Source organism: Dipodomys merriami, unplaced genomic scaffold (genome assembly GCF_024711535.1).
Source record: "Dipodomys merriami isolate MVZ:Mamm:240054 unplaced genomic scaffold, mDipMer1.0.p SCAF_28, whole genome shotgun sequence".
NCBI classification, from domain to species: domain Eukaryota; kingdom Metazoa; phylum Chordata; class Mammalia; order Rodentia; family Heteromyidae; genus Dipodomys; species Dipodomys merriami.
Window position 1 is genome coordinate 11,536,931 of NW_027204270.1, and position 27,402 is coordinate 11,564,332.

Consider the following 27,402-nt stretch of genomic DNA (forward strand, 5'->3'; position numbering starts at 1 on the left):
TCAAGTGGTAGAGTACTAGCCTTGAGCTGAAGAGCTCAGGGACAGTGCCCAGGCCCAGAGTTCAAGCCCCACTACCAACCCAAAAAAAAAAAAAAAAAAAAAAAAAAGATTCGTATTTAGCTGCATAATAAAAATGCCACATAAAATGCCATAAACCTTTAGGTATGATCTGTAGAGGAAAAACTTGTCTTTGCCTTGAATGGAAAACAGGTAGGGTACAAACTAGAACTCTTACCTGCAGCTCTGCTTCTAGGCCTAGCCGCCGGATAAAGGGGTCGGTGACATGGTAGCGCCGTTCAAAGCTCAGGGCACCCCGCTCCTAGAGAACAGAAACAAACTGTTTCCTTGGTTCAACTCAACATGATATATTGTATACTTTTCCTATATCCAGTCCTGTGCTGGGCACTATAGGATCCAGAAAAAATAACAAGAAATTGACCTGTAGGAGTTTGTACTACTCTGGGGAAGGGTTAGAACATAACAGAAGAGCACAAACAATTCAGTACTCAGTTGTACTTTTTAAAAAATAAAAATAAGCTAGGAGCCTCTGGCTCACACCTGTAATCCTAGCTACTCAGGAGAGGATATGAGGATTGAGGTTAGAAGCCAGCCCAGGAAATTCTGTGAGACTCTTATTTCCAACTAACCACCAAAGAGCTGGAGATGGAGCAGTGGTTCAAATGAAAGAACAGCAGCCTTAAGCAAAAAAAAATTAAGGGAAAGTGCCCAGACCCTGAGCTTAAGCCCCAGTATTCACACGAAAGAAAGAAAGAAAGAAAGAAAGAAAGAAAGAAAGAAAGAAAGAAAGAAAGAAAGAAAGAAAGAAAGAAAGAAAGAAAGAAAGAAAGGGAAAGAGAGAAAGAAGAGAAAGAGAGAAAGAAAAGAAAGAGAGAAAGAAAAGAAAGAAAGAAGGAAAGAAAAAGAAAGAAAGAGAGAAAGAATGGGGAAGAGGGAAGGAGGAAGGGTGGGAGGGAGAAAGTAAGTTGAAAGGAAGGAAGAACGAGAGAAAAAAGAAAAATAAGGAGAGGAGAAGAAGGCTGGAAAGAACGAGCATACTCTTATGAGTCTCACAGACTTTTCTGCCTGAGCTGGCTTTGAACTGCAATCCTCAGATCTCATCCCCCTGAATAGCAAGGATTACAGGTGTGAGCCACTGGCGCCCAGCATGATCAGGCCTCTTGTAGCACTTGTTGCACAGTGTACTCATATCTAAGATAGATATACTACTAAGGTAGGCATACTCTAAGGATATATAATGTGGAAGATGGGGATATCCAAAAGAATTATCCACTGTCTCTGTGCCTTATGAAGTCGTCCTTGTCCTGGAGGGCCATCCAGTCTAATAAGATTTCTAAAGACCTCTACACTAGATAAGGTAAAAGGGATTGCAGAGAAATATATATAAGCATATACACTAGTGTGTATAAGCACACTACTCATGTAGGACACATCTCAGTTCTTTTGTGAATGACCAGAGCATATACTCAATGCAATGTAATTAAACTGTTATTTAAGCTTTAAATCTTGTTAGCACTTAACCATTTGAAGGATTTTCTCATGTATGTTAAGATTTCTTCAATGGACTGAAGGCATGGCCAGAGTGCCAGCCAAGCTATCTAGAGACCCTGAGTTCAAACCCACCTGGTACTGACAAAAAAAAAAAAAAAATCCTGTAGGCATAGATGTTACCATTTAACAAGAGAAAGCTAAAAGCACAAGGACTGGGGGTTATGGCTCAAGTGTTAAAGTTCAAACCAGAATTGGGGGGAGGGGAGGGGAAGGGGTAAGAGAGGTAAAAAGAAAACTGAGATACAAGGAAGTAAGGAAGTAAAATAACTAAGTAATTAATATGGCAGTGGTAGCCAGGTATCTGTGGCTCTCATACCTGTAATCATTGCTAGGCTGAGATATAAGGATCAAGGTTTGATACAAGTCAGAGCAGAAAAACCCATGAGACTCACATCTCCAATTAAGCACCTAAAAACTGGAAGTAGAGCTCTGACTCAAAGTGAAAGAGAGCTAGCCTTGTGGAAAAAAAAAATGCAGGGACAGTGCTCAGGCCCTGAGTTCAAGCCCCAGGACTGGCACAATAATGGTATATAAAGTTCCTACTCCAACTAAGAAGTTCTTTTTTTTTGGGGGGGGTCCGGTGGTGGGCCTGAACTCTGGGCCTGGGCACTGTCCCTCAGCTCTTCAGCTCAAGGCTAGCGCTCTATCACTTGAGCCACAGTGCCACTTCTGGCTTTTTTCCTTTTTGCTTATGTGGTGCTGGGGAGAATCGAACCCAGGGCCTCATACATGCAAGGCAAGCACTCTACCACTGAGCCACCTTCCCAGCCCCTAAGAAGTTCTTATAATTGAATCTACTCTACCAAACTCTGTGGCTCCTTTATTGAAGGTTTGTCTGACAAGGCAGAACTATGTGACTCACTGAACTTGACTGACCCGTCATCCATTTATCTCACAGGTATCAAGAGTATCTCCTATGTACATCTGTAGAGGGCAAGCTTTAGGACTGGGGAAGCTTTAAAGAAAAGAAACAATCTAAGCTGTAGACTCCAGGTTCTATTATTTATGTAACTCAGCAGCTGGAGCAACATGAAAAAGCTATGTTTACTCTTTGTGCAACCTCCATACACAGGTATGTGCATATGCACAACACATTACACTGATGATTCTCTTCCTTACCTGCCTATGTTAATCTAGCAGTCAAGTATAAGTTCCTGACAGAGAAATCTCAATGAATTCCATGTTCTTGGATGAAGGAAAATGGGAGGCAAGAGATCTAGTCAGTTCTGACAGTAACTTGCTATGTGTGACTCTGGCAAGTTAAGTGACTCTAGACGTGTAGCTTTTTTTGTGTGTGGTTGTTTTTAACATCTATAAAAATGAATCTGTAGATAAGGAAGGATTCCATGCTCTGGTTCAGAGAGATCTGGGAGGGGCTGGGAAGTTGACTCAGTGGTAGAGCACTTGCCTTGCATGCTCGAGGCCCTGGGTTCGATTCCTCAGCACCACATAAGAAAAAAAGCCGGAAGTGGCACTGTGGCTCAAGTGGTAGAGCGCTAGCCTTGAGCTGAAGAGCTGAGGGACAGCGCCCAGGCCCAGAGTTCAGGCCCCACGACCGGACCCAAAACAAAAGAAAACAAACAAACAAAAAAAAAAAAACAGAGTGAAGGGTAAACAAAGGAGGAGGCTGCAATGCTTGATAAGAAATGTATGCATTATCCTGCCAATGTAATTGTAACCCCTCTGTACAGTATGTTCTCAAATAAAATAAAATAAAATTTAAATTAAAAAAAAAACAAAACAGAGATGTGGGATACTTACCTTGATCTGCCTACGAATGAGGTCTCTAGTTATGTTGACTTTTGCCATCTTCTCTTAATTAGTTCAACAGAAGGAAGCTAGAGAAGGAACTTCAGGACCCTTGTACATTCCAGCCAAGTCCAGGTCCACAAGATACACATTTAATTACCTGAGGAGAAAAACAAATCAAATTTTGGGGAAGCTGGGAATGTGGCTTAATGGTACGGTGCTTGCCTAGCACACATAAAGCCCTGGGTTCAATTTCTTAGTACCACATAAACAGAAAAGGCCAGAAGTGGTGCTGTGGCTCCAAGTGGTGGAGCACCAGCCTCGAGTAAAAGAGCTCAGGGATAGTGAACAGGCCCTGAGTTCAAGCCCAATGACTAGTCAAAAGAAAAAAAAATTGGGGAAATTGAAAAAGTTGTTTTCAGAGGCCTGATCTCATCCTTAAATAGCCTGGGATCCATAGTACTGAAGCCCTCTGAATGGGTTAAAGGGACAGGTAGGACAGTGACTTGTGTTATGTGTACTTCACCAGAAAATGCAGGGTTAGATATGTATGTGTGTAGAGGAAGATGGCAGTATGTCCTGAAAGCAAGAACAAGGCACATAGCTAGACAGATAGAGGTCAAGTTTCCCTTGCTCAATATAAATCTGTGGCAACCCATCTGAAATTTTAATTATGTTTTAAACCCATGACCTTTCAGCTTGACTCTCTTCAAAGCCAAATCAGTACTGCAGCCAGAATGTTTAACCTCTCTAAATCCAAAGAATCAAAGAGTGAAAGGAGAGCTTCTAGTGGCTGGAGTGGTAGAGCAACTACCTTGAAAGTATAAGGCCCTGAATTAAAATCCTTGTCCCCTCCAAAAAAAAAAAAAAGTAGTAACATTATATAACAAAGGAGTCTTGGGCTGGGAATGTGGCTTAGTGGTAGAATGCTTGCCTACTATACACGAAGCCCTGGGTTCAATTCCTCAATACCACATACACAGAAAAAGCCAGAAGTCAAAATTGGTTAACTACATGTAGAAAACTTAAGCTAGATCCTTATATATCACCCTGCACCAGAATTAACTCCAAATGGATCAAAGACCTTGAACTCAAAGCAGACACTCTGAAAACATTACAGGATGGAATAGGAGAAACCCTAGGTCTCCTTGGCTCAGGCCGAAATTTTCTGAATAGAGACCCGGAAACACAACAAATCAAAGAAAGGTTGGACAAATGGGATTGCATAAAGTTGCAGAGCTTCTGCAGGGCAAATGACATAGCTAGCAAGATCAATAGAAAGCCCATGGATTGGGAGAAGATCTTTACTAGCCATACAACAGACAAGGGTCTCATATCTAAAATATACTTGGAACTCAAAAAATTAAACCCCCCAACAACAAATCCTCAAAGAAACAACTGCCCAATAAATAAGTGGGCGAAAGACTTAAAGAGAAACTTCTCTGAAGAAGAAAGAAGGATGGCCAATAGACACATGAAGAAATGCTCAACCTCCCTAGCCATAAAAGAAATGCAAATCAAAACAACATTGAGATATCACCTCACTCCAGTTAGAACGGCAAAAATCAAGAACTCTAACAACAACAGATGCTGGAGGGGATGTGGACAGAAAGGAACCTTACTTCATTGTTGGTGGGAATGTAAACTTGTTCAACCACTTTGGAAAGCAGTATGGAGGTTCCTCAAAAGACTTCACATAGAACTCCCCTATGACCCAGCAATCCCACTTTTGGGCATTTACCCAAATGTTTACAAACAAGACCACACTAAAGCTACTAGCACAACTATGTTTATTGCAGCATTATTTACCATAGCTAAGATATGGAACCAACCCAGATGCCCCTCAGTAGATGAATGGGTCAAGAAAATGTGGTATATATACACAATGGAATTCTATGCCTCCATCAGAAAGAATGACATTGCCCCATTTGTGAGGAAATGGAAAAACTTGGAAAAAATTATATTAAGTGAAGTAAGCCAGGCCCAAAGACACATAGGTCCCATGGTTTCCCTTATTTGTAATATCTAGTATATGTATGAGTCAAGCGGAAAAGGTCAGATAATGTGATGTCCGGAAAATGAACCCTTAGATGTGTATTTTAAGGTTTTTTTCTTTCATGTATGTGTTTCTAACGCATTTATAAGATTATCTCTTTGTTGAGTTTTATGTCCCTCCCCCACAGTATAACCCCTGCTTTCACTATATTTGACGTCAGTATAACTTGTGGAGGAGATGGGGAAAAACCAGTTGTTTAAGGATACAGGTGGACCTGTTGCAACAATGAGAAGTACAAGCTGTCATGTCCAAAACGAGCTTTACAACGTCGGTGCGGGGGGGGAGGGGGGGGAAGAGGGGGAAGGGGGGAAGGAGAAGGATTGGGATTGGGGGGGAGGGGGGAGGCTGGGAAGGGATGTGAAGGGTAAACACAGGAGGAGGCTGCAATGCTTGGTAAGAAATGTACGCATTATCCTGTCCATGTAATTGTAACTCCTCTGTACAGTATGTTCACAAATAAAATTAAATTAAATTAAAAAAAAAAAAAAAAGAAAAAGCCAGAAGTGACACGGTGGCTCAAGTGGTAGAGTGCTAGACTTGGGAAAAAAAAAAAAAAAAGAAAAGAAAAGAAAAAAAAGCTCAAGGACAGTGCCCAGGCCCTGAGTTCAAGCCCCAGAACTAGCAAAAAAAAAAAAAAAAAAAAGGAGAATTCACAATAGTTGAACACATCGAAGTCCCTGGAGAATGGCACGCACAGTGAAGAGGTAAAAGCTCCTTTCCACGTCTTGTCCTATGAATTCTGTTATCTAAATCCTTTGGAATGCCATTTATAATGAACCAGTGTTTTTAAAAAGTGACAAGAAAACACAGTAGTGACTATGGCCCAGATCCAACTGATAAATTTCTCTTCAACATCCTGATAGGTCAGTCTTTGGACTGATCACTTCTTGAAACTATTTATGTGTTATGACTGCAGTTAGAAAGAACAAGTAGGGGGCTGGGAAGGTGGCTCAGTGGTAGAGCACTTGCCTTGCATGCTTAAGGCCCTGGGTTCGATTCCTCAGCACCACATAAGAAAAAAGCTGGAAGTGGCGCTGTGGCTCAAGTGGTAGAGTGCTAGTCTTGAGCTGAAGAGCTGAGGGACAGCGCCCAGGCCCAGAGTTCAGGCCCCACAACCGGACCCAAAAAAAAAAAAAAAAAGAACAAGTAGGTTGAGACAGATGGAGAGAAAGATTGATAGAACGAGTAACATTCATCAAGATGTATTATACTCACCTCTTTGTACAACTTTTTAAAATTTTGAAAGTGCAAAAAAAGAGAAATAATCTCATTCTGAAGAATACAGCAAACATAGGCAGCAGTGGTACTCACTAGAAGCTATATTGAAAATGAACTAAACAACTTGTAAGTGAGGACAAGAGGGTAAAACTGGCAGACAACAATGGAAGAAGTGATACTGTCCAAAAAGAAATGTACTTACTACCTGACTTATGTAATTGTAACCCTCTGGTACATCACCTTTACAATAACAATAAGAAAAAAAATTTTGCCAGGAGCCAGTTGCTCATGCCTATAATCCTAGCTACTCAGGAGGCTGAGATCTGAGGATCACAGCTTGAAGCCACCCTGGACAGGAAAGTCCATGAGACTCTTATCTCCAATTAACCACCAGACAACCGGAAGTGGTACAGTAGCTCACAGACAACCAGAAGTGGAGCAGTGGCTCAAGTGGTAGAGCACTAGCCTTGAGCTGAAGAGCTGAGGGACAGTGCCCAGGCCCAGAGTTCAAGCCCCCTGACCAACAAACAAACAAAAATAAAGAAAAGAAAAAAAGGGGGCTTGGAAGGTGGCTCAGTGGTAGAGCGCTTGCCTTGCATGCCAGAGGCCCTGGGTTTGATTCCTCAGCACCACATAAGCAAAAAGAAAAAAAGCCGGAAGTGGCGCTGTGGCTCAGGTGGTAGAGCGCTAGCCTTGAGCTGAAGAGCTGAGGGACAGCGCCCAGGCCGAGTTCAGGCCCCACAACCAGACCCAAAACAAAACAAAAAAAACAAACAAAAAAAAAGAAAAGAAAAAGAGGGCTGGGAAGGTGGCTTAGTAGTAGAGCATTTGCCTTGCATGCATGAGGCCTGGGTTCAATTTCTTAGTACCACATAAGCAGAAAAAAAAAGCCGGAAGTGGCGCTGTGACTCAAGTGGTAGAGCGCTAGCCTTGAGCTGAAGAGCTGAGGGGCAGCGCCCAGGCCCAGAGTTCTGGCCCCGCGACTGACAAAAACAATGTGGATATTAAATGCTTGAGCTGGGGGCTGGGAAGGTGGCTCAGTGGTAGAACACTTGCCTTGCATGCATTAGGCCCTGGGTTCGATTCCTCAGCACCACATAAGCAGAAAAAAAAAAAAGACCGGAAGTGGTGCTGTGGCTAAAGTGGTAGAGTGCTAGCCTTGAGCTAAAGAGCTGAGGGACAGCGCCCAGGCCCACGACTGGACCAAAGTAAATAAATAAATAAAATAAAAATTTAAAAAGAATACAGCAAAAGAAAACTCAAGGGTTAGCACTAGTGCCTCACACCCGTACTCCTAGCTACTCAGAAGGCTGAGATCTGAGGATTATGGTTTTGAAGCCAGGCAATGCAAGAAAGTCCATGAGACTTTTTTTTTTCCTGGTTATTCATGGGGCTTGAACTCGGGGCATGGGTACTTTCCTTGAGCTTCCCCTCCCCCCACTCAAGACTACCGCTCTACCTCTTTGAACCACAGCTTCCCTTCTAGTTAGGAAAGCTGTGGCTCAAAGAGGTAAAGCGATAGCCTTGGGAGGAAAAAAAAAAAAAGCTCAGGGAAAGCACCAAGGCCGAGTTCAAGTCCCATGACTGACCAAAAAAAAAAAAAAAAAGCCAACCAAGAGTGTAAGGCCCTGAGATTAAGCCCCAATACTGATGCACACATATACACACCTACACACACTACCTAGTTTGAGCAAAAACAGCTAAGGGATAGAGTCTAGGCCCTGAGTTCAAACCCTAGTACAGGCACAAAAGAAAGGGGGGGGGGGAGGAAATCCTGTATTTAAACTATATGCTTTTGCAGATTCTTTTCCCTTTAATGCTGAACACATAGTAAGACAATAAACAAGCTTGCTGCCTGATTAGATATTCCTATTCAGCCCAAGTCCTTTGGGGCTAATGCTCCAATACAGAAGCCTTTCAGCATTGTATCTTGGTGAACATTGGTGGGAAGTCTTTGGCAGTATTTAGGATCACAATCCTGCAAACACGGGGCACATTCTGAATATCAGTGGAGGACAGCTAAAGTGTCATGATGGCTTTCTCAGGGGTCTTTGGCCCAGCCACTTAAATGTGTAAACTTGAACAAATTAATGTAAGCTAAACACTGGCTACAAGTGTATCTGTAGCTTTGGTTTGTGATGTAATGGTCAAAATGAAGACAAAATTTTCTCACAATCACCAAAAACATGAGATGCAGGTAGTAATGAAAATGGCCTAGGAGCTAAGAGTATATCTGGTATAAAGACTAGTTGTGTGACTTCTTACAGGTTCAGGAACAAAATACTGAAAGCATTCACCAAATAAGGCTCATTCCAGAAGAAGAAAATGTAAACCTGGGTAGGAAGTAACCCAAAGAAAGTCACCCAAAAGACCACACAGACAGAAGTAGAAGGAAGGACTGATTGCCAACAGAGCTGACAAGGCCAAGTTTTCAAGAGGAAAAGGGGGAAAACGGCACCATCTGGCTCTTTGGAGGCCCCTTTTATATTGGAGGCTGGAAGTGAGAGGTGCCTCACCTACTGCGCAGGCGTTGCCATGGAGGGCAGAGATTAGGCCTGCGAGGTGGGCATTTCCTTGCAATTCCTTAACCCCAAAACTATTTTATTTGGAGGAGTGCCATTGAAAGGTCAAACGGAATAATGTAAGCCAAAAGTTTTGGTCTAGAAGTAGAGTACTTACCTTAGTATGTGTGTGTACCTGGGATCATCAGCACTTCCCAAAAAAAGTGTTTCAAAAAATATTTTTGGCTGGGTGTTGGTGGCTCACACCTGTAACCCTAGCTACTCAGGAGGCTGAGATATGAGGATCATGGTTCAAAGCCCAGGCAGGAAAGTCCATGGGACTCCTTATCTCCAATTTACCACCAGAAAACCAGAAGTGGCACTGTGGCTCACACGGTAGAGGGCTCACCTTGAGCTGAAGAGCTCAGGGACAGTGTGCAGGCCCAGTGCACAGTGCTCCACGAATTCAAGGCCCACAACCGACTGCCTCCAGAAAAGGTAAAGAAATATTTTTATCTGTTAAGAAAAAATTAGTGAAGTAGCTGGGTGCTGGTGGCTAACACCTGTAATCCTAGCTATGCTGGAGGCTGAGAACTGGAGGATCAAGGTATCAAGCCAGACCGGGCAGGAAAAATCCATAAAACTCTTATCTCCAATAAACCACCAAAAAGCCCGAAGTCATGCTGTACTGAGTGCAAGTCATAGGACCTCTGTGTGTGTGTGTGTGTGTGTGTGTGTGTGTGTGTTCGCACACGTGCACATACTCACAATAATGAAGTTGCCAGCTGGGTACTGATGGCTTACACTTGTAATTCTAGCTACTCAGAAGGTTGATTCATGGAGGGTTCACAGTACCTCATCTCCAAAACAAGGAAATGATTAAGTTGCCAAGAATTATGCATTTACTATGTGGGAGGAATTGTAGTAAGTGCTTTATATTCATTCATTCAACAAATAAACATAGGTGCTATTTCAGGCCAGAGTATACAGCATTGAACAAAATAGGCAAAGTCCTTGTTCTCATGATACTGACATTCTAGCAAGAGGAGAAAGACAATAAACAATAATATAAGAAAACAGCCAATGGATAGAAAATGCTATGATGACCATAAAGCAGGCTTTTATTTGATGTGACTAAAGGGTTCCTCTTAAAGGTGAGGTCAAGGAAAACATACATTTTTTTGAGTTTCTGCCTGCTTAGAACCCCTTTTTTATATTTTGAGAACTCCTCATCTGGTGAATCCAGTGGGAAGTGAGGAGTAGCATGACAGATTCCCTCATTTCTAAGGCTTCCTTGGAACTATCATACGCATATAGGGCCCAGGCTACACTAACCAGGTATACTATCCATGAACTGTGAAGTGAAAGCTAGTATCGCAGCACTGAGGGCCACAGAGAGTCCCTGCTCGTGTGAAGCCAAGGGATGGTTACAGTAGCAGTCCAAGTCCAGTACAGCTAGGGGCAGAGCTGTGAGCTCTGTGAGAAGTGGCAGTCAGTGTCCTCAGTGACTTATTCTGAGTACCCAGATTCTCTGGTTCTAGCCCATTCTTCGAGCTTGGTTCTGTGGCTTACCCTGATGTTTTGTGAATTTCCTTAATACTCCTTTCAATAATCAGCTAGGGTTGGTTTCTATTGCTTACAATAAATCCTACCTAATATAGAAGGACTTATTTATTTATTTATTTTTGTTGGTCGTGGGGCTTGAACTCTGTGCCTGGGCGCTGTCCCTCAGCTCTTCAGCTCAAGGCTAGTGCGCTACCACTTGAGCCACAGAGCCACTTCTGGCGTTTTCTGCTTATGTGGTGCTGAGGAATCGAATCCAGGGCCTCATGCATTCAAGGCAAGCACTCTACCACTGAGCCACCTTCCCAGCCCTTGAAGGGCTTTATGAGAAAACATATTAAAGCTAAAATACAAATGACAAGAAGAAATCAAGTACAGTGGCTCATACTTGTAATCTTAACTACTTGGAAAGTGGAGACTGCAGTGTGCCCAGGCAAAAAGTCCGTAAGATCCCCTTCAGTCAATAAAAGGCTGGAAGCAGTGGTACATGCTGCTCATCACTGCTACGTGGGAAACATAAATAGGAAGGTTATGTTCCAGATCTGCCCAGGCATAAGCACAAGACCCAATTAGAAAAATAAATAAAGCAAAAAAGAGTTGGGGGCATGGTACAAGTAACAGAGTACCTGCCCTGGAAACTCAAAGAACAGTATTCAAACCACCACCACTACCAAAAAAAAAAAAAAAAAAAGCAAAAGAACTAAGGGAAGATGCTTTTGAGGAAAGAGTGCTAAGGCAATAAAGGAAGAGAAGTTCAAAAGGCTGGTAAAACTACATGCTGGTGGCTCACACCGTAATCCTAGCTACTCAGAAGGCTAAGATCTGAGGACTATCATTCAAAGCCAGCCTGGGCAGGAGAGTCCAATTAGACACCAAAAAAAAATAAGATGGAAGCAGAGGTGTGGTTCAAACGTTACTGTGCCAGTCTTGAGCAAAAAAGCTCAAGGACAACACCCAGGCCTTGAGATCAAGCCACAATACCTGTGGGTACGTGAATGTGCAGGAGCACAAACATACACACACACATACACATCTCACACACACACACACACAGCTTATAAGTACACGTTACTACAAGGAGTTGGAAAAGAAATTCAAATACAAGGTTATATGATTTTGAAGCCTATTCTCTTAACTACTACAGTATATAATTTCCCAAGTAAGGATCACTATGAGAATCCACCAAAAAGCAATTGAATTGCCAATATTCTTACATTATTAACTGAATATAAAATACTAAGCACTATGCCAGATTAAAGAATACTGAGATGAAAGAGTGCCTACACCAGAGCCTTCAGAATCAAAGACAAGAGGCTTTAGCTAAGATGGATGTGGGGATTGGAAATACTAAAAGGAACAAGAGAGGGGGAAAAAAGAAACCAGACAAAGTAGGAAAATGCATGTCAAAAGTCAAATGGGCCAAACACTGGGGGCTCACACCTGTAATAATAAAATAAATTTTGTTTATACTAATTTATTCATACATCTTAGAAGAAAGCACAAGAATGACCACAAAGTAACTAAACAAAGTGAAGCTGAACAAGATAACTGAGAAATCACTAATGGAAAATGGGGACTGTAGCAGACCTAACTAAACTTTCCACATGCTCTTCATTTCAGTGTGACCACAGTGAACTTAACATATCCTGATTTTTCACACGTACAGCTCTAATGACAGAGGGCAAATTTGTTTAAAACACTCGAAAGTTTAACAGAAACTTTCCACAGCTAGAAGACACAGGTTTAAGATCAAGATTTGTAATCTAGGATACTGCAGGTCAGCCCGAACACATACTCAGTAAAAAAAAAAAAAAAAAAGAAAGCTGTTTCTGGGAGATGGGGATATGAAACATATAAAAATACCTAAGGCACAGAGGAAGACATATGACATAATGTTAAAACAAAAATATGAGCTGCAGATGTTATACCTCTCCGAAGGTATTCTATTCGTAGAGTTCTAAAATGCCTTGCAGGCTACCACTTAACCCCCTGCTGTCCATAAAAGTTTAGCTTAGGCTACTGAGAGACTGTTACCTGAGTTTCTCTCTACTATTATAAAGGATGCTAGTAAGAAAATTATATTTAATTAAAAGCTCAATGTGAAGGAATTCATCTATTCATCATACAAAGCATACCAGGAATAGCCTGAGGTTGATAAACCTTAAAACAAAGACTACCCATATGTTACCAGGGACCAAACAGCAATATTCAAACATGAGGAATCATCCATTTCAGATGTCATAGTCCTTTTCTGAATAATGTAGCTCAAAGAGAAAAGAATTGAAATACTTGGGTACCTAGGTTTGAATTCCAGTCCCTTCAATGTCCCAACTAGGTAAGTTTTGATTTCCACATTTATAAAATGGCATATTTCAATGGATTGTTGTTAGGATTCAATGATGAGACATATATACTAGCCAGGCACTGGAGGAGTTCAAGGAACAGTGTGTGGTTCAAGACCAACCCAGGAAAAAAAGTTTGTGAGTATGGACCACATCTTTCTTTGTTTGGTCTGGTACCAAAAGCAAGCAAGAAAACAAACAAACAAGCTTCATGCCAGTGCCTCATACCTGCAATCCTAGTTACTGAAGAAGATAAGAGACCTGGAGAATTGTGGTTCAAAGTCAGTCTAGGCAGAAATCCACTAGACTATTTCCAATTAGCCAACTACTTGAAGAATGGCTCAAGTAATAGAGTACCATCCATGAACAAGAAAACTAGCAAGGGGCTGGGAAGGTGGCTCAGTGGTAGAGTGCTTGCCTTGCATGCATGAGGCCCTGAGTTCGATTCCTCAGCACCACATAAGCAAAAAAACCCGGAAGTGGTGCTGTGGCTCAAGTGGTAGAGTGCTAGCCTTGAGCAAAAAGAAAATTCAGGGCCAGGGCTGGGAAGTTAGCACAGTGATAGAGTGCTTGCCTTGCATGCCTGAGGCCCTGGGTTCGATTCTGCACCATATAAGCAGAAAAAAGCCAGAAGTGGCGCTGTGACTCAAGTGGTAGGATACTAGCCTTGAGCTGAGAGACAGTGCCCAGGCCCAGATTTCAGGACCCACAATAGAAGGAGGAGGAGGAGGAGGAGGAAGAGGAGGAGGAGAGGGAGGGAGGGAGGGAGGGAGAGAGGGAGGGAGGAGGAAGAAGGGGGAGGAGGAGGAAGAAGAAAAAGAGGAAGAAGAAGAAGAAACAACTCAGGGACAGTGCCTACACCCTGAGTTCAAACCCCAGGACTGGCCAAAAAAAAGGTGATGAAGAAAGCAAGCTGGATGATGGTACATGCCTGTTATTCCAGCATTTCGGAAGCTCAGCATGAGGTTCTAAAGTCAAACCACATAATAAATATCCAGCCCAGAAAAGGGCTGGAGTGTGGCTCATTGATAGGTCCTGAATTCAAACTCCAGTACCATAAAATAAAAAATTAGTATCAGCAGCATTAGCAGCATTGTGGGGGCCAGCTCTTTGATTCATCTATTAATCCTCCTAAGACTCCCGGGATGATATGCATCTAGGAGAGATGAATTAACTATTGCTGAGTAAATAACAGTACGACTACCTTGCATACCTAAAGTGCTTTTGTTCACATTTTTAATTTGCTTCACAACAATCCTGTGAGGAAGCCATAAAGCTATTACTTCCACTTAATAAGAGAGAACAAAAGTACAACACAACATAGAACTGAGGCAGAAGCACTGGGATCTGGGGTTTTGTGCTCTGGGCCAGCCTCTGCCTTTAACTGGCTGTGTGACACTGAGATGGCATTTCACTGTTAAGTCTCTTTCTCCATCTGTAAAATGAGAGGTGAACCCAGAGATGAGCTTACAAAACCCCTTCCAATGACACTCCCCTGTGATGCTAGAGACACTGTTATTCTGCAGCACACCAAATATCTGTATTCTTTTTCCTCTAGAAAAGCTGCCTCTCATACAGTGAGGTACCATACCCTTAGCCCAGATGACGACGGACCCCTTTTCAATGCTCTGAATTATGCAAAAGATGTACGCAAGATTCCTTTTACTCTTTCTGTACTGGCTTTCCTCCTACTGTAGAAACAACCTTATAGCCGGGCGCTGGTAGCTTACCCCTGCAATCCTAGATATGCAGGAGGCTGAGATCTGAGGATCGGGATTCAAAGCCAGTCCAGGCAGGAAAGTCCATGAGACTATCATCTCCAATTAACCACTAGAAAACCACTCTCACTCAAGTGGTAGAGCGTCAGCTTGAGCTGAAGAGCACAGGGACAGCACCCAGCCCCACGATTGACACAAACAAACAAAAACAGAAACAACCTTAAAGAACATAAGAAAAGTGCAACCAAGTGAGGAGCCAGCAGCATTTTCAATGCATAAAGGTCATTGGAAGTAGCAAAATAAGACTAAGAGCTGAGATATAGACTCTTTTTTTTTTTTTTTTTTTTTGGTCCAGTTGTGGGGCCTGAACTCTGGGCCTGGGCGCTGTCCCTCAGCTCTTCAGCTCAAGGCTAGTGCTCTAACACTTGAGCCACAGCACCACTTCTGGCTTTTTTCTTTTTTGCTTATGTGGTGCTGAGGAATTGAACCCAGGGCCTCAGGCATGCAAGGCAAGCGCTGTACCACTGAGCCAGCTTCTCAGCCCCAAGATATAGACTCTTAATATTCAAATTCCAGCTTGGACACCTCTTTCCTTTTCTTTTGACAGTCCTACTGCTTGAACTCAGGGTCTGGGCACTGTCCCTGAGCTTCTTTTGCTCAAGGCTAGCATTCTACCACTTGAGTCGCAGCACCACTCCCAGCCTTTTCTGTTTATATGGTACTGAGAAATGGAACCCAGGGCTTCATGCATAGTAGGCAAGCACTCTACCACTAAGCCACATTCCCAACCCCTGTGGCACCTATTTTCTGTGGGACTTAACATTTCTAAACCTCAGTTTCCTAAACTGATAACCCTTGCCTTTACAGAGTGATCAGAAATGGAAGAACACACATGTAAAATACCTGACAATGAACCTAGTAAATATTTACTGAACATTTTACACTTTCATGAATGTTATGTCACAGACTACCCATGACAATCCCATGAGACAGACGCTACTATTATTTTTATTGGCTACCAAAAAATAATATTACTATCTTAAATCAGACAATGTCCAAGTAGTCATGCCTAATTTTGTATCTTGCCATTTCTTAGATTTAGGTATTCCTTGGATTTTGTGTCTGGAAGTGCAGCACAGCAGCAGAGTTTCTGCTTAGCATATGTGAGTCCCTGGGTGCCATCTCCAGCACCAAAACATCAAGGTAGGAGGGACAAAAAAAAGCTTCCTTGACTCTTCTTGATTTCAAACATAATTTCACTTTAAGATGAACATGATAGCCTACAATCCCAGCACTCAGAAAGCTGAGTGAGTCAGGATCACTGAGAGCCGGAAGCCACCTTGAGATATACATCAAGTTGCAGGCCAGCCTGGGATACACAGCAAGACTGTCCAGAAGGAAACAATAAACAAACAAAAACACTTTAGGGTCATGAACTAATAAGCACAGTGATAGATTTTGGGAAACAGTATGGCCTATAATATAGGCCTATCAGCAAAGCACCTTTGGAAATATTCTTTGCCATCTTCAGGATCCCATATAGAACTAACTGAGCATCTTTCTCTAAGTCCATTCCAAGGAATGTTTCACTTAGTGAAAGATTTTTGGTGAGAACTTACCTTGATGCCTTCTCTGCTTGAAGAGGCTTTATTGCACAATTTGACGTTGTTAAAATTTTTCTTGGATGTTTTTAGAACTTTCTTTTTTAATAATTTGTTACCTGCCTTCTAGGCCCACAATCATTGTAAGGTAGTGTGGAAGGGTACCAAAAGAGAAAAAGGAGCACATTTTGATAATGCTGTCCTTTTACTAGTTAAGAGAATCCACAATTTTGGCTTTAACTGATAACTTACATCTTTCCAAACTGTGCCCTAGTTCAAAGTACTTGTGTTAGGGAAGACACTAAAATTTCTCAATGGCTCTCACTGTTCCTCTCTTAGCAGAAAGATAAATGAAAACTAATCAAATTGGAAATCCTTTTCTAACTCACTTATGCTACATACAAAGGTGACATAAGAGGGAACCAGGTAGGCCACAGCACTCAAATAGTCAGGATCCAACTAAGGAAGCTTCCTGAACAGTACTGTCAGGCTCCTGTTCTGAGATAGGTCCCTAGGAAGTTTGGGGATAAACAGTCTTATTCATCATGAAAACAGAACCTGGGGTTATATATAAAGAAAAAGTTAACCTTCGTCCTGATATAACACACTGCCCTGGGGGAACGAGGGGGGGGGGGAGGGAAGGATGGGAAGGGATGGGAAGGGGAAACGAAGGAGGAAGCTACAATGCTTGATAAGAAATGTACTCATGGGCTGGGAAGGTGGCTCAGTGGTAGAGCGTTTGCCTTGCATGCTCAAGGCCCTGGGTTCGATTCCTCAGTACCACATAAGCAAAAAGAAAAAAAAAGCCGGAAGTGGGCGCTGTGACTCAAGTGGTAGAGCGCTAGCCTTGAGCTGAAGAGCTGAGCGACAGCGCCCAGAGTTCAGGCCCCACGACTGGACCCCCAAAAAAAAAAAAGAAATGTACTCATGCCGGGCGCTGGTGGCTCACGCCTGTAATCCTAGCTACTCAGGAGGCTGAGATCTGAGGATCGCGGTTCAAAGCCAGTCTGGGCAAGAAAGACCGTGAGACTCCTATCTCCAATAAACCACCAGAAAACTGGAAGTGGTGCTGTAGCTCAAGTGGTAGAGCGCTCGCCTTGAGCTGAAGAGCTGAGGGACAACGCCCAGGCCCAGAGTTCAAGCCCCACGACTGACAAAAAAAAAAAAAAAAAAGAAAAGAAAAGAAATGTATTCATTATCTTGCCCATGTAATTATAACCCCCCTGTACAGTATTTTCACAATAAACATTTTTTTTCAAAAAAAATTTAAAAAAAAACACCACACACCGCCCTGAGATAGCTACCTGGGGAAGGCTTTATTCTGCTTCCCACCCCCACCTCAAGAAAATGGGGTTAATGCCTCTCCAGATGGCTACAGAGAGGATTAAGGGTCATTATTCTTGACATCCAGCTCTGGCACAGTTATAGCAGTTATGACCTTGATCATCCTAAAATAAGACATCAAATTTAAAATTGTAGTCACACTTGAATCGGGACCTATAGCAATGGCTGAAAACTTTCTTTGCACTGGACAAAGATAAAGGAGAACACTGCCTCCTATACGGATCTGCTGGCACATCTTCCCATTATTCGGGCTTTAGGTTTTTAGGTCTTAGTCACTAATGCCACAAAACCCTTGGAGGAGTCTACAGCTATTACTAATAGCACAAAGAATGAGTTCCAGAGTTCTCAGCATTTTGGTCCTAATAAAGAAATGTTCCTTTAACTAAAAATGCTGGCTCTCCAAGAAAACCACTGAGATCCAGTGAAAAGCACATATGACGACATTCAGTCCTCATCAATCCATAGTAAGGCAAGAAGTACCACCATAAACTCTTTTTGACATATGAGAAAATTCCTCTGTAGCTCAGAGAGGACCCATGATTTATTATTTAGTCTAGGTCACACAGCAAACAGGAAGCAGACATGGGTCAAATTGCAGCTCTACTATTACTATTTATGTAATTTCTAGCACATTCTTGAACTTTCTGGAACTTCAGTTCTCTTCATTTGAGGATAATAATCATTCTACCTTATAGGAGACTTCTAAGAATTAAGAGAGAGATTATAGAAAAGAAATGTCTCCAGTATAAAGCAGAAAATCAAAACATGTCAGTTTCATAGATAAAAAAATAAAGAGGTATGGGCTGGGAAGGCGGCTCAGTGGTAGAGTGCTTGCCTTGAATGCATGAGGCCCTTGGTTTGATTCCTCAGTACCACAAAAGCAGAAAAAGCCAGAAGAGGTGCTGTGGCTCAAAGTGGTAGAGCGCTAGCCTTGAGCTGAAGAGCTGAGGAACAGTGCCCAGGCCCAGAGTTCAGGCCCCACGACCAAACAAAAATAAATAAATAAATAAAAAGAGAGGTATACATTTTCATAGAGGGACAGTTTAAAAGACTGCTTAGTACTATTACCTGCATAAGCATGAACTCTTTTCTTTTTTTATTTTTTTAAATTTTGCATGAACCCATTTCATAACCTTGATACACTCACTCCTGTAAGCCTAGCTACTCCGGAGGCTGAGATCTGAGGATCAAGGTTCAAAGACAGAGCGGGCAGGAATGTCCATGAGACTCTTATCTCCACTTACCCACCAGAAAACCAGCAGTGGCGCTGTGGCTCAAGTGTAGAGTGCTAGCCTTCAGCTGAAGAGCTCAGGGACAGTGCCCAGACCCAGAGTTCAAGACCCATAACCAACAAAAACAAAACAAAAAAACAAAACAAAAAAAAAACCCTTGATACAAAGTAGTAAACTTTATGCTTGAATATTTCCATAATGGGCAACATGACAAGGTAGCCTTTTTTTTGTTTTCACAAAGTCAAATTTTCTCCTACCAAACCGCCTCAGAATTTTGTATCCTTTAATCACAAAGAGAAAGTCCAGTTCCCTCTCCTCGAGACAATTCAAGAATCTGCAGACAGCTCTCCTGTTCCCCCATACCCCAAATTTTGGTCTTTTCAGCTCTTTCTAATGTGTTACCATCCCAGAGGCAACTTGATAATCACAAAGCAGACAGCCCTGGGCTTAAGTTTTAATCTTTCCTCCTATTAGCTATGCGAATTTGAGATAAAACAAGTTTCTTAGCCTTTCTAAATCTATATTATATAAAAAACAATTTCTAATCTCCCAAAACAGCCATTAGGGTTAAATTGGATAAGTGGAGAATATATGATACTTAGTACCAAAAACAACACATACCAGATCCTCTCAATAAATGTCAGTAACTTTTTTGTTTTGGTGGTGATGGTCATGGGGCTTGAGCTCTAGTCTTGGTGCTGTCCCAGAGCTCTTCAGCTCAAGTCTAGTGCTCTACCACTTTAAGCCACAAAGCCACTTCCAGTTTTCTACTGGTTAATTGGAGATAAGAGTCTCGCAGACTTTTCTGCCTGGGCTGGCTTTGAACCATGATCCTCAGATCCCAGCCTCCTGAGTAGCCAGAATTACAGGGGTGAGCCACCAGCACCCAACAATGTCAGTCACTTTTTAAGATATATACCAACTGGGAACTACGTCGCAAAGTAAGTTAAGTGCTCTAACACTTTGAGCCACTTTGAGCCACAGCTCCATCTCCAACTTTTTGGTAGTTAATTGGAGGTAAGAGTCTCATCATGAACTTTCCTTCCCACAATGGCTTAAAATCTCCATCCTCAGCTAGGCACTGTTGACTCACACCTATAATCCCAGCTATTCAGGAGACTGAGATGTGAGGATTGTGGTTCAAAGCCAGATAGGGCAAAAAAGTCCCCCATGAGACTCATCTCCAATTAACCACTCAATACCAAAAGTGGAGCTGTGGCTCAAGTAGTAGAGTGATAGCCTTGAGCACAAAGAGGCTCAGGGACAGCCCCCAAACCCTGAGTTACAACCAACCAAAAAGAAAACCCCAAAAACTCCACCCTCAGATCTCAGCCTCCTAAGTAGCTAGGACAGAGCTACTGGTGCCTGGCCAACATGCATGGAACCAAGCAACCATGAACTAAACCCTTTGCAACTCAATCTCAAAAAAAATCACTCTTTCTTTAAAAAAAAATTAACTTGCCACTTGTGTGACAACTCAAAAACTCAAAAATAGAAAATTGTTATTGACATCATTGTCAAAATCACTACACATATTCTTTCAGTGACCATCATATAAAGAAATACAGATTCCTGCTCAATTATTCTGCAGAGATAATCCAAGTTTTGCCTCTTCAATTTCAGACAAGACTTGAATATGTGTCCAAGGGTCAGAAAATGAAAGACAGACTTTAAAATAGTTTGACCACAGACAGAATTATTTCTAGTCTACCAATGTAATACTACAATCAACAATGAAGAAATCTTAAGTCTACGATTTCTTAGAGGATCTAGGCATTATATTCAACCACAGACTCAATTCCATCCCTCTGAAAATACAAGAATTACAAGGAAGAGTAAGTCAGAACTCAAAGAAATAATTATCAGTATTTTGTTCAGCATAGTAAGCAGAGATTGGCCACTCGAGGAAGTACAGAAAAGCTTAATGCTGACCTCTAGGCAAACCCATGCACTGGGTGGATATTTCCTAACATGGTGTGTGTGTGTGTGTGTGTGTGTGTCTGTGTGTGTCTGTGTCTGTGTGTGTGTGTTTCCTAACATGGTGTGTGTGTGTGTATTTCCTAACATGGTGTGTGTGTGTGTGTGTGTGTGTGTGTGTTACTAGGGCTTAAATTTAGGGCCTTACATTCTTGTGTGTGTGTGTGTATTTCCTAACATGGGGTGTGTGTGTGTGTGTGTGTGTGTGTGTGTGTGTGTGTGTGTGTGTGTGTGTGTGTGTGTGTGTGTGTGTGTGTGTGTTACTAGGGCTTAAATTTAGGGCCTTACATTCGTGTGTGTGTGTGTATTTCCTAACATGGGGTGTGTGTGTGTGTGTGTGTGTGTGTGTGTGTGTGTGTGTGTGTGTGTGTGTGTGTGTGTGTGTGTGTGTTACTAGGGCTTAAATTTAGGGCCTTACATTCTTGCTTAGCTTTTCCCCTCAAAGCCAGAGTCTACCACTTGAGCCACAACTCCACTTCTGGCTTTTGCTGGTTAACTATTGATAACTACTGACAAGAGTCTCTCAGATTTGTCTGCCAGGGCTAGGTTTGAACCTTGATCCTCAGATCTCAGGCTCCTGAGTAGCCAGGATTACAGGTGTGAGCCACCAATGCAGAGCAACAGAATGGTTTTCTTCCCAAAACACTTTCAGGCTTTGCTAAAAAGGAACACTTAATTAACTACCACTTTACCTTGATCTTCCACCCATTCTTGGAAGGAATGGGGAAGCTACAGCTTCTAAACTCAAACTTAAAAACAAAAGTTTCAACTTGCTTTACCACTAAGTTAGCATGTTAAAGGAAATCAGAGAAGCACTATAAGGAACCCAGTCCTATTGGATTGTGATACTCATAAGCTCCTACACCCTCTTCTCCAAAAATCTTAGTAGCACACTTGTTAGGGGGAGCAAAAGGCCATCAGGCAAAGCCAACCATGAGGTTGGCAGGGGAACGACCCACTGCAGTTTTCCTGCTGCATAGTCTATCTCCTCCCTTCCTATTTACCACGTGAAGTGGGTACTGAAGAGCCCACTCCCAAGCAGAGGCTCTTTGCACCGGGCTACAATCCCGGGAGGAAACACCTTGCCAAAGTTCAGTTTGGTGGCAGGATAGGCCATTGGTGGCAGGATGGGCATTGGTGGCTGCCAGAAGTGTACATACACACACACACACACACACACACACCACGAGAGAATTACACACACACACACACACACACACACACACATGACGAGTCATTGCCCTCCAGTAATTTCCACCTGCCCCTTTCTCCCTGAGTGAGACCCGAAGCCAGATCAGAAGGCAAAAACTCCGCAAAAGTCCCGTGATAGGATAGACGACTTCCACTCCTCCCTCCGCAGAGCCCCCCCCCCCCGGACTCCCACAGCCTCCCCCACCTCCAGCCCCAGCCCGCCCTCCGCCGGTCCCCCTACCTCCAGCCCCCCGGTTCCCGCGCCCTCCGCCCAGCGAGGCCTGCCCCTTCTTGGGACACCCGGGGGGCCCCCGAGGCGGGCGGGCTCCGGCTCCCAGGCCGGCCGGGCTGGGGCTGGCCCGGAGCGGGCGGCCCGAGTGCCGGGGTTGAGGGAAGCCGGTGGTGCCCGCGGAGGGCGGGCAGGGGGCGGCGGCGACCCGTACCTGTCAGGTCTCTTCCCGGGACCAGCAGCAGCAGCGCAACTTCAGGAGCCCATGTCCGTCCGGGGGGGCCCGGCCCCTCTCCCGGGAGTGGGGGGCGCGGATCCCGGGAAGGGGGCTGAGGGCCCGGGCAGCTCTAGCCTCTTCCCATGCTCCCTGCCCGGCGCCTGGCCGGGGCCGGACAGCGCCTCCGCCCGCCCCTGCGCACCGCCTCACACCCGCGCTCACACACACTCACACTCCCTCGCGCGCTCTCACACACGCACTCCCCTCCCTCCTCCTCCTCTGTTTATCTCCTCCAGCTGTCTAGGGACCCGGGAGAAGCCCGGCACTGCGCCTGCGCTACGCAATCTCCGCGCCCTCCAGGTGCCTCACAGCCCGCGGCTACGCTACGGAGACAGCGCCTAGTAGTTTCCAGAATGGCGAGCTGGGGCCCCAGCTCCCCCACCCCCCTCCCCGCTCACGGTCAACGTCCGCTGCCGGCGGCGCCTACTAACATGATAGTGGGAGAGCCCCGCTCTCCCTTAGCCAATCCGCTTCTCCGTTCGCGCGACTGGCAGCCAGTGGGCAGGCGGGAAAGCCGGGCTAGGCCCCGGGATGTTCTGGGAGTTGTAGTCTTTCACCGTCGAGGCGCTCCCGCAGAGCAAGCTTGCCCCTCCCAGTTGCCATTAGTTACTTGGACGCACCTCCCACCCTACCGTCGGGTACAAGGCTCCCTAATACTGACTTCTGAGGCCCGCCCACACACATTCACCCATTAGTACCCTGAACCCAGCACAGTCTCAAGACTTTGAGCTCCTGAGTTAGGGTACCCCTCAGTCTAGGGCTCAGGGCCTTTCAGAGCTAGGCTTCAGCCCACTCTTTCGGCTTGGAAGGTTTACTGGAGCATCAGTTTCCTCAATGGTGTTTCCAGGGCCTGAAAGAAGCTCAGTCCTACACAGAGTGTCTAGGGTCAGCCACATACACTCTAGGAAGCCTCAGGCTGACTGATAGGAGATAACGTCCAACGAGAGACTGCTGGAGTCATTGCTGTCTCACCTCTGAGGAAGAGAAGCCATTCCAGCTAGCCCTAGGTTTGATGGAGACAAACGACAATGGGAGAAAATTACCAAAGTGACAAGGTAGGCACCATGCCTAACTTTTCAAGGCCAAGACCCGGAGTCTCAGGTCAGAAAAGGAAGACTGTCATCAGATTCTGAGAAGGTAAACCCACAGGATGCCATTTATCAGATAATACTAATTGACTGATGAAAATCAAAACAGCCTCTACCCTCAGGAGCTCCCAAAGCTGATTTCATCATTTTTGTTCAAGCACCTATCCTTGTGAATTCAGCTCACAAAACCTTCTATACCTTCTAAAAAACATTATGGGCATTATTTTCCCCACAATTCTTCCTCTAAACATAAAGAAATCATAGACTTTGGGACTAGAAGCTTTGAGATAATCTATTCATAGTACTACAGCTTAAGGAGACAGGCTTGGTTAGACCATTGGGTCAATTAGGCTGAGTAATAGCTCACATTTATGGAACATGAGCAACACTTCCACAGCCACCTAGGAGGTAGTACAATTAAGATTAAAACCCAGATCATTCTAATACAGAACTGCCATTATTTTATTTTTTATTTTATTATATTTTTAAATTTTTGTTGTTGTTGTTGTTAGTTGTCAGGCCTGAACTCTGGGCCTGGATGCTGTCCCTCAACTGTTCAGCTCAAGGCAAGCACTCTACCAGTTGAGCCCTAGTGTCACTTCTGGCTTTTTCTGCTTATGTGGTGCTGAGGAATCAAACCCAGGGCCTCATGCATGCCAGGCAAGCACTCTACCACTGAGCCACCTTCCTAGCCACCCCCCCTCCTTTTTTTTTTTTTTTTTTTGTTGGTCATGGGGCCTGAACTCTGGGCCTGGGCACTGTCCCTCAGCTCTTCAGCTCAAGGCTAGCACTCTACCACTTGAGGCACAGCACCACTTCCGGCTTTTTCTGTTTATGTAGTGCTGAGGAATTGAACCCAGGGCCTCATGAGTGTGAGGCAAGCACTCTACCACTGAGCCACCTTCTCAGCCCCCTGCCATTATTTTAAACCCTTGCTCTAAGTGGTAAAGTCACAGGAGTTCTTAGAAATACTAATAGAAGAGTGGACATGCTTCTATGTTTCTGGCAGTTTCTAGCAGACACTCAGGAAATATTTGTTGTTAGAAAGAGTGTTTGATAGTAGTGAGCAGCAGATAGCAGGAAGACTTAATAATCTATAGTTACTAATAATTCAATTTTTTGTTGCTCAAGCTGGACTCCAATCACAATTCGCCAGATTTCCAATTACTGAGTAGCCAGGTTATAGGTATGAGCTTAGCACACACAACATCCTATTGGGTATTTTCTATCAGATACTACAGCTTTCATTAATTTTCATATATGTGCAAATATATGTGTGTGTACACATAATGCATTCATATAGCTAACTCAGTTGATCATCATAATCACATTATGAAGTTAGGTGTCATTACTCCTATTTTACATCAGAAAAAATTCAAAATAAAGTTAAGGGATGGGGATATAGCTCAGTGGTAAGCATTTGGCCAAGCATTTGGCTGATGTGCAAGACTCTGGGTTCAATCCCCAACACTGTATGGAATCCAGCACATCTCCCATCCAGATTAATTGAAGAGAAAATCTTCTACCTAATAGACCTGAGTTGCCTGGTACATATGTGACCCTGGGTTTGATCCTAGCAACACACACACACACACACACACACACACACATACACACACACATACACACACACACACACACACACACACACACACACACACACACACGAGTATTTTTTCATGTCAATGGAGCTGATCCACTTTGGGAGATTGAGCTCTGTTGCTGACAGTATTGAAGCACAAGCTGTATATTTGTGTTAAGAACACTCTAGAAGCAGTTTGATTGCATTTTATATTTACTAGACCAATTTTATATTTACTAGACCAATTGCAATATTCTGATATGGTTTTTAGAAACAAAGATTATTCAAATAAAGATCATGGCAGTGAACACAACAGTTTTCCCCTCTGCAAAGCACCAGCAAATACCCCAACTGATCAATGGCTTTGTGGAGATAGTCACTGGCACCACAATTTCCTATTCCTTATTGGACATCTGTGCAAAAGCAAAATTTTTCAACCTAAAATGGAAGGTGCCCATATTTGTGCAGGCTAGTAGTCCTAAAACTGTAGAGGCACTGTTGGAAATGTGTACAAGGAGACACTAACATGCAATCCTACTATACTAGCAAAATGTTAAAACTCAACTGTCCCCATCTGAGGGAAACTGATAAGTCAAGTGTGGCTTAAACATATAGGGAAGTACCATATAACCAATTAACGTAAATCAAGATGGATAGTTCACATCTATAATCTTAGCTACTCAGTTAGCTGAAATCTTGGATCTCAGTTCCAAGCCAATCCAGGCAGACAAATCCCTGAGACACCTATCATCTCCAGTTAACCAGCAAAAAGCTAGAACTAGAGATATGGTTCAGGTGGTAGAGCCCAACCATGAGTAAAAAAAGTTGAGTGGGGCCAGATGCTAGTAGCTCACACCTGTAAGTCCTAGATACTCAGGAGGCTGAGATCGAGGCTGGGAAGGTGGCTCAGCGGTAGAGTGCTTGCCTCCCATGCATGAGTCCCTAGGTTTGATTCCTCAGCATCACATAAACAGAAAAGGCTGGAAGTAGCACGGTGACTCAAGTGGTAGAGCGCTAGCCTTGAGCTGAAGAGCTGAGGGACAGCGCCCAGGCCTACAGTTCAAGCCCCACAAATGACCAAAAAAAAAAAAAAAACCTCAAAATAAAAAAAGCAAGAGGCTGAGATCTAAGGATCGCAGTTCAAAGCCAGCCTGAGCAGGAAAGTCTATGAGACTCTTATCTCCAATTAACCACCAGAAAACCGGAAGTGGTGCTGTGGTTTAAGTGGTAGAGCACTAGCCTTGAGCTGAATTGCTGAGAGACAGCACCCAGGCCCAGAGGTCAAGTCCTGGACCAACACACACACACACACACACACACACACACACACACACACACACATACACACACACACACACACACACACACACACACACACACACACACACACACGCCAGAAGCCAGGGTTGGGAAGGTGGCTCAGTGGTAGAGAGCTTGCCTTGCATGCATGAGGCCCTGGGTTCGATTCCTCAGTACCACATACGCAGAAAAAGCCAGAAGTGGCGCCATGACTCAAGTGTTAAAGTGCTCACCTTGACCTGAAGAGCTGAGTGACAGCGCCCGGGCCCAGAGTTCAAGCCCAATGACCAACCCTTCCCCCCCCCCCCCCCCAAAAAAAAGCCAGAAGTAATGCCGAAACTCAGTGGTAGAGGGCTAGCCATGAGCCAAAGAAGCTCAGAGACAGTGCCGTTCAAGCCCTAAGACTAGCACACGTGCACACACGCACACGTGCGCGTGCGCGCGTACACACACATACACACACACACACTAAAAGAAGCTGTGTAGAAATAAGGCCCTAAGTTCAAAACACTATACTGGCACACACAAAAAAGTAATAATCATGCCAGATGCCGGTGGCTCATACCTGTAATCCTAGCTATTCAGGAGGCTGAGATCTGAGGATCATGGTTCAAAGCCAGCCTGGGCAAGAAAGTTTTTGAGACTCTTACCTCCAATAAACCACTTGAAAACTGGAAGTGGTGCTGTGGCTCAAGCGGTAAAGCACTCACCTTGAGCTGGAGAGAGCAGGGACAGCGCCCAGGCCCAGAGTTCAAGCCCCACAAACAACAACAACAACAACAAAAAAGTAATAATCACCAAAAAAAGCCAGAAGTGGGGGTATGATTCAAGTGATAGAGCACTAGCCTTGAGCAAAAAGCTCAGGG

General features: G+C 43.9%; 1 protein-coding gene across 2 annotated transcripts in view; it reads right to left on the reverse strand.

Moving 5' to 3' along the window:
- Nucleotides 1-27,402, reverse strand: part of Wdtc1 (WD and tetratricopeptide repeats 1) — a 75,067-nt gene that overhangs the window by 32,376 nt on the left and 15,289 nt on the right. The window contains exons 1-3 of one of the 2 annotated variants that reach the window (XM_070037535.1): nt 22,505-22,824; nt 3,331-3,478; nt 236-319 (exon numbers count right to left, since the gene is read on the reverse strand). In XM_070037535.1, the coding sequence (XP_069893636.1) occupies nt 236-319; nt 3,331-3,378 (132 nt within the window). In that variant the 5' untranslated portion in view covers nt 3,379-3,478; nt 22,505-22,824. Of the gene's footprint in view, nt 1-235; nt 320-3,330; nt 3,479-22,504; nt 22,825-27,402 lie in introns of those variants that run through there. The other variant, XM_070037536.1, reaches the window with a different exon arrangement.